The 8,383-nt window shown below is 38.6% G+C and overlaps 1 protein-coding gene across 1 annotated transcript; it reads left to right on the top strand.

Moving 5' to 3' along the window:
• Positions 1-3,119: 3,119 nt before the first annotated feature.
• LOC124453085 lies at positions 3,120-7,497 on the top strand. The gene is made up of 9 exons (XM_047003845.1): positions 3,120-3,359; positions 4,045-4,320; positions 4,434-4,604; positions 4,845-4,939; positions 5,008-5,164; positions 5,236-5,299; positions 5,681-5,949; positions 6,476-6,647; positions 7,076-7,497. Exons 2-9 carry the CDS (start codon positions 4,204-4,206, stop codon positions 7,264-7,266), a joined length of 1,236 nt encoding a protein of 411 aa, XP_046859801.1. The 5' UTR covers positions 3,120-3,359; positions 4,045-4,203; the 3' UTR covers positions 7,267-7,497.
• Positions 7,498-8,383: the final 886 nt, after the last annotated feature.

The following is an 8,383-nucleotide window of genomic DNA, read 5'->3' as shown; positions in this document are numbered from 1 at the left end:
GAGTTACGATAAGAAATTTTCGATATCAAAATGAATGCATATACTTTCCCTTTTCTCTTTGGGCTTCTCCTCTTCTAAGTGATGGACATAGCAAGTCATCGGCCTCCATCTATTTGTCCGTAATGTATCCTTTTGCCTCAAACCACGTACTTTAGTGCCCTCTCTTTCAGGGCTCGTATAAAGCTTTTTTGTTTTCTTGCAGTCACTTCCAAACTGACAGTTCTTAACACAACATTCTTGCAGTACCGCTAGCGTATTTCTTAACATAAACTACGCTTATGATACGAGTATTATACAACTATGATACCAGTATGAGATGCACGCATGATACACTTAAATACGCGTGTGATATATCTATAATAAACCTATGATACGCGTGTGATACGGACATGATGTGCGTGTGAAACGCAGAGCATATACACTGATTATATACGCATGTGCTTGCATCATTCAAGCTATTTATACGTGAAGCAGTAACCAGAGTTCTCACTCATAATTAAGGAAAACTGCATTAATGATGTCAGGGAAAAGTCTTTACACTATCTAAAATATAAACTAAGATAACGTGTGTCAGTGTAGGTAGTGATGAATGAACAACAGAGAACGAAAAGAGTCTTTGCACTATCTAAAATATAAACTAAGATAACGTGTGTCAGTGTAGGTAGTGATGAATGAACAACAGAGAACGAGAAGAGGTCTTTACACTATCTAAAATATAAACTAGGATGAAATGTATCATTGTAGGCAGTGATGAATGAACAACTGAGAACAAGAACAGTCTTTACACTATCTAAAATATAAACTAAGATTGCATGTATAAGTGTAGGTAGAGATGAATGAACTACAGAGAACGAGAAGAGGTCTTTACACTATCTAAAATATAAACTAGGATGAAATGTATCATTGTAGGTAGTGATGAATGAACAACTGAGAACAAGAACAGTCTTTACACTATCTAAAATATAAACTAAGATTGCATGTATAAGTGTAGGTAGAGATGAATGAACTACAGAGAACAAGAACAGTCTTTCCTCTTAATAAAATATATAAGAAATAAGATAACGTATGTCAGTGTAGGCAATGACGAATGAACAACAGAGAACGAGAATGTCAGGAAAAATTAAAGAAATGTTAGCCGTCGGTTAAACTATTTTGAACAAGGATAGAAGGGCTATGGATACATTGAAACGAATAAATCTTCGAAACATGCAATCTCACAGTCGCATGATAGGAAGAGACACGAATCAAAGGTGAATTAAAGAAAGATCACTAAAGAAAATAAGGACTAAAAAAGACAAAGAAATGAAGAAAAGAGTAAGGAAAGTTAGGGATTTGATGGAACAGGACCACATAAACAGAGCATAATGCGTGATGCTAGGAAATCAATTTAAGATCTAGGTCTGGAGTTATTTTCAAATATTCTTTAGTAACTATCGAGGGTACGCGTTCAGATGATATAAAAAAAATGGAGTGATTGATATTCAGTAAAGTTTATGGCGGAAAATTCCATGGCAAAGTTTGAAATGGCGCAGTGTTAAACAAACTTTAAACTTCAAGCATACCGTGGCTGAGTTATTTACACCATTTGGTCAAGAAACTAGTGCATGCCACTTGCGGTAGATTATAAATAATTAACAAACATTAACGTGCGTCGCTGTGAACTGGTATAATAATTTACATACATTCATAATTGATGTCTTCAATACGAAAGTAAAATAGCTGGAGGTAAAGTGCATGAAAATCGCACAGCAAATTTAGACGACTCAAAGATGATATTGCTAAGTCACGATTTCTTATTTGGTCTAATAGTTTTGGTAAGTAAAGCAATATATAACACTTGTGTGCTTAAACATGTTTTAAAAACGATACAAATACCACGGCATTCCTAACTGTTATAAATTTCCTCGTCTGTTTCTTCGAACTAAAGTAGTTGAATGGGGGCTTGACCTTGTACCTAGGACCGAGTACCATGAAACAGGATACATGCTGTACTCCTGAGGAAAGTCCTTAAAAATGACTGTTTTTGTATAAATGATGAATTTCTAGTTTTAATCTCATCTTTAGATATTCTACGACATGTTGACAGATGCAACTGGTAAGTGTTATCATCGTTGCTATGTTGTAACCAAGGATGACGCGGATACAAAACATAAAATATTTTAGTTCATATTTTACGATTGTACAGTTTCGCAGCTGCAGAGAAGAGCGCGGTATATTTAGAAGAAAGTAAAAAATACCCACAAGAGATTTTCGTTCGAGTAAAAACAAATAACAAACTCGACTTTATTTTTCTCCCTCGCCCAGCTGTTTCGTGACGATGTGTGGAGTGAACATAATTTATGTAGATTGAAGATTCTGTTTATGCTTCAGAAATGAAATAATGAAAATGAATTAATACCCAAAGCTACAAATGCCTGCGATGATAATGAAGTTTCAACTATTTTCTTTTCAAAATAACAACGGTTTGAAGTTACGTTAATGCAAAAGCACGAACATAGAAGACAGCAGCGCACAAACATGTCCACAACTAAATAACGTTCTTGTGACGTTTACAGTTTGTGAAACTCCCATTCGAATGATGGAACCGGAAGGAACGATAGAAAGTCCCGGTTATTCGGAAGGAAAGAACTATCCGACAGAAAAAATATGTTATTGGATCATCGCGGGTCCACCTGCCTCCACGATCTCGCTTACGTTCGAAGCGTTTCGTTTAGAGATTGACAAAAATTGCATAAATTACGATTACGTCACCATTAAGGAGAAGTGCCGGGGGGGCAGAATGTCCGAGAATCTTGGGGGTACACCTAACGGTTATTGTGGATCAGAAATGCCGCCGCCAATCGTGTCAACTTGCAGCGAACTTTATATCGAGTTCAAATCTGACGACAGCGATACCGAGAGAGGTTTTCGTGCTAAGTATACAATAAACAAAACACCAGGTGAGTGAAAATGATATTCAAGAGATACATAGCGATACATTAGAGTACACATTTGTATAAATCCAAAGAATATATTAAGTGTACAAAGCTCGATGAACTTCACCTTAAATTCTTAAAGGTATTATTCTGCTTTAACAGATGCACCACAAATTGTTTCGTTCGGTGACAAGGACGGGCGCACGGACATAGTCAAAACAGCAGGAGAATCGTTCTTACTCTACTGTCGTGTCGACGGTTATCCACATCCGAAACGTTCCTGGGCACGAGAAGACGGAGAACCGTTACCAGCTGATGTCATCGAAGAGAATGAAACGCTGACCATACCGAGCCTGCGTTATCCTCAGGACACAGGGAGATACGTTTGCAAGGCAGAAAACGTTCGGGGAGGCGACCAGAAAATTGCAACTCTCAGAGTCACGCGTAAGAACGAAGAGTTTTTGCATATTTCGAAACATTCACGAAATTGTATTCGAATGCATCTTTTTGTTGACTGATAAACAAATCGAAGTACCCAGAGCTTGAAAATCCATCCAAACTGTGGGATTGCTCGAGTATTTACACTCAGCTTGATTTCCAAAATGAGTATTCAACATCAACTAATCTGCAGGGTTGTATCAAACTCCGGTCGTAGGGTACAATTTTTTCAAACAAATATTCAGATATATATCGTATAAAAGGTATGTGCAGATCTACGTACGGAAGAGAAAACACACGTTGTCTACGCTTATGACGCGGATGTCAGCTAAAGCTAGTTTGACTGTAATTTCAAAATTTGTAGAAAATGTTTTCACTGTAGCTCAAATCTCTATGAATAGCATCCACCAAAAGAACAAAGTTCCTCGCCACTATATCACTCTCTGCAGTTTAAATCTCTAGGAATAACATCCGCCAATAAGACAAAGTTCCTCGCCACTATATCATTCTCTGCAGTTTAAATCTCTATGAATAGCATCCACTAAAAGAACAAAGTTCCTCGCCACTGTATCATAGATGTCAATGCCGCAAGCGAGTTTTGTGGAAGAATTTCACTTGTACTATTGTTCACTTTATTCGTATCGACGAACTGCTCATACAATATAAAAAAAAAGTTTTGAATTTTTTACAGCTGACTGCGCATGTCCAGCAAAGATATCCACAAGCTGGTTCAATACACGACCGTTTATATATGAGCACAATGGTAACGTTAGTGGCATTTTTCCCAAACTCCTAAAAGAAATCGTCGATACATGTTGCGGCAACTGTAGCGCCGGCCACGGTGTGTCCAATGTTGAATACGGAAGACCCAAAATCCTTATTACAAGTGAAAAATAGCCTTAGCTCTGACGAGGTGTTTCATCTGACCTTCCCAATCGCGGGCAAGGAAACAGACGACGAATATAAGGTACGCGAAGGAGTATATAGAGATAGGACGAAACAGGACGTTATACAGTAGTACTTCCACGGATATGTGGTAGTATAGAGTATCATAAACTAACCCAGACATGACGTCTTTAGGGTGAATACTACAAACCGCTGTTCACTTCACCTGGGATCGCAGTCTTAGTAATGAAAGACGATTCGAGCGAGAGCGCAGATGCAATCTTAAATGCAGTGATGTCGGCATGGCCAGTACTTTTGCTCACTTTACTCATGGCCTGGTTGGCTGGTATTGCCATTTGGGCATTGGTATGATTATATTCTTAGGTTAATGGCGTTCCCAAATTCTTTTCGACTGCTTTGTTTCAAACAAGCAATACTGAAGGACATAATCATACATTTTTGAATCCTCCGGCTAAACGCCGAAGGGCATAATGACACGGAGAGCTTTCGCCACAACTAACATCAGCATACTCGTCATGCTATTTTACATGCTTCCACTTCAACATCAACATACTCGTAAAGTACTTCACATGCTTCCACTTATAGGATACATGGAATAATCCAGACGAGTTCCCGCGTTCATTTCACATCGGGGTTCTGGAAGGTTTCTGGTGGGCTTTTGTTACCATGACAACAGTAGGGTACGTAAGCAACTAATTCTTTATGACGTATGAACGGTATTATGTTACTTTGAACTTTTACATTGAAGATACGGCGATCGCTCCCCTCGAGGATACACAGCACGATTGTTTGCGATAGCCTGGGTACTAGTGGGTCTCATCGTCATTTCTATAACAACTGGAGTGATCACGACTTCGCTGACCGCCATCACACAGAACACTGATCTCAAGTTATACGGTGCCAAGGTAGGAGCACGTGATTCAATACGAATTAGAAAATGGAAGAGAGATGATTTTGCAGCCATCTCTCTCTTCAGGTTGGTGCATTGGAGAACACGACAGAGTATCGTATGGGGGTTTTGAAGAATTCCAACGTGCAACGTAAGTTATCTTTTCATAACATATTCATTTCTTTACATTAAGGATGGCAAAGTCCGTTTTGGTATGTAACTGATAAATTACCGAAGTACAAAAAAACAAACAAACAACAAAACACTAATACACTGCGTTGAAAAATCTCTAAGATCTTAGCGAATAATTATACAGCATAGTACATGATTCTCACGTTTGATTGTACCCTTGATAGCCTTACATGACTCGATACAACTTTAACCGAAAGTAGATTTTAAAACGTTTTCAAATCAGAGCAACGACGTCTTATCTTAATAGATATTCTTACAAAAGTTTAATAGCGGAACTTTTTCACGGAACAGGATTTTAGCTGTTGCCTTTGAAAAGTACACTTTTTTTTCATTATTTTAGCTTTCAAAGATCTAGCCTCGATGTTGGACGCATTGTACAGCAGGAAAATTGACGGTGTGCTGCTGGAGAGTTTTGTCGCGGGCGCCAAACGTGATACCATGTCTTCATCGGTTCGTGTGAATAAGCTTGTGTCATATGCCTCTTCTTATGGCGTCGTTTTTCGCGATAAAATGGCATCACCACATTTGAAACAATGCTTCACAAACTTTGCAACAACCAAGAAAAATATAATTTCTAAAATCGTCGAAGACAATACATCACCAGTAAAGGCAAGTGCACACTTGTGTTAAAATACATTGTATTTAGAATGCATGTTCAGGATGCACCATACCATAGATGCACCATATTCAGTTTACACCATACTCAGAATGTACTATACTCAGGACACACCACACTCAGGATGCACCATTCTAAGGATGCACCATACTCAGGCAGGATGCTCAGACAAAGGCAAGTCAGGAGGATTTCAGGATCATTATGCACCATTCAGGTGATGCACCATTATTCAGGATATGCACCATTCTAAGGATGCATACCATACTCAGGATGAGGATGCACCATTCTAAGGATGCACCATACTCAGGATACACCATACTCAGGATGCACCATACTCAGGATACACCACACTCAGGATACACCATTCTAAGGATACACCATACTCAGTTTATACCATATTCAGAATGCACCATACTAACAACTCGGTATTTCAATAAACAACAGATCTTATCGAATCCACAAACAAACTGGTCCTATCGAAAATGAAAACAACTGTTACATGTCTTCTTAAAATTTTAGGAGCCGAAGAAAAGCGCTTCAGAAGAGGCTGCATCTGGATTGTTCGATGCTAAAACTGCGATGTTTAGAAGAGCTTTGTTCAGCTGCATCGGTCTTCTGTTATTTTTTTGCGCATGTGGTCTTCTTTGGGATTATGGATATCACAGATATTTGAAGAAGAAATCCGATTTGGGTCAGTTTTCATAACTCTCCAATGATCCTTCTGTCAAATTGCATTATATCTTGCAATGTTTTCAGTGCAACAGCCAGTATCAACTATTGGAGGCGTGGGAGAGGGGGGTGGTCGGTAATATTCACATATGCATGTTATTACGGTAGAACATGAATACACTGCCTCCTCCCCGCAATTATCAAGACATGCAGTGACTGGCTACGTCACTGCATGTTTTTGAAACGCGTCTTTGAAAAATTTAATAAATTTCGTGAATTTGTCCAACTTTAAAACTGATGATACGAAAAAATATATGCAAAAGTCCTTTCCAGTTTGCATGCCACCTCAAGACTTTACATACGAAAATTTTGCTACAGTGCTGAAGGCGTTCGTCTGTTTTCTTCAAATTAAATTCAAATGCAAACGTTTCGTCTCTCTCTATTTCGTAGATAACCTCGCTGTGCTCGCCGGGCCATCGTACGCGGCAGTCAAGGCCAACATGAACTTGTTGGATTCCCTCTTGCAAGATGTCCAGGAGTTTAATGACGTTTGGACAGAAAAATTCGAGACGATAATGGCGAGACACGAAGCAGAATACAAAGCATTCGTGAATCCTCATTACGACATTGAATACTACTAACTTTGACAAATGTAGCTTTGAATGTAGCACGATCAACACATACATGCAAGTCGTAGTAAGTAACGAAAATAGTGATGTAGCCAGACCGTTAACTTATTTCAGCCATGAAAATATTTTGGTGTTTAGTTGATGTAATGCATTCAATCAAATCGAAAGGCATTTGGATTCGCAACCGAATGTAAATGAGAGAGCGTTCTATCACAAATAAATCACAAATCGAAAGAATTTCAATACATGTGTTAAGACATGAACTTCGATCATAAATTTTTGCACCAAAACGACACTCGCAAACAACGAATATCGTTATCCCGGTTAGGATAGCGTTACGGTACACTAGATTAGTTTGAGGGAATGTTTAAATGCACGATAGTGATGTTGTTTTGTCTAGACAGGCGTTGGCTATGTTGTAATAGTTTTTGATCTTATATAGTTTTTGATTTTAGTAGTTTTTGAACACGCTCTAAAAAATATTGTTGTGATGTTTCCAGAAAGAAACATACCTAACAATCTCCATTTGCTGCTGTACATACTCATTCGCGTAACTTATGCTTCAACATTCATTTCTATGTATTATTGTATGGCCAGCGTCACTTCCAGCAAAATGGCGCGGTTTGATTGGCTCAGAAACATTTTGACTGGTCCATTGTTTTCCAGTAATCGACCACGGTCCAAAAACGCGTAATTTTACAGTCAAATGTAAACAACCGAACTTCGTAATGCAAACAGCAAAACGTAAAAAACCATTCGCAAATGTGAGTCAGGAGGAAAGACACCGTGAAAAACAGTGTAATTATCAGTGGAAATTATCCAGACGATACAATTTGAAACGATTTACTACTGACGAAAACTAGAAAAGTGAAAGCGACCCCGTACAAAACAGCAAAGACGAGAAAGAAAGCAAGCTTCGTTTAAGGTCAAATAATGCCATATAATCAACCTTTTAATGACCTCGCTTTCTCGGTCTTTACTGAGAAATATCTGACCTCTGTCTTTTTGTACAAACCTCGCTCTACGGGCTCGGTCTGCACAAAAAGACTTTGATCCGTTATTTCTCCGTAAAGACCTCGCGCTCGGCTATTAAGGGCTTAATAAAATGCCCAATCTAGTACTTGCATAA

The sequence above is a fragment of the Xenia sp. Carnegie-2017 genome, unplaced genomic scaffold (genome assembly GCF_021976095.1).
Source record: "Xenia sp. Carnegie-2017 unplaced genomic scaffold, XeniaSp_v1 HiC_scaffold_25, whole genome shotgun sequence".
Classification (NCBI taxonomy): Eukaryota; Metazoa; Cnidaria; class Anthozoa; order Malacalcyonacea; family Xeniidae; genus Xenia; species Xenia sp. Carnegie-2017.
This window is presented reverse-complemented; position numbering and strand designations above follow the sequence as displayed.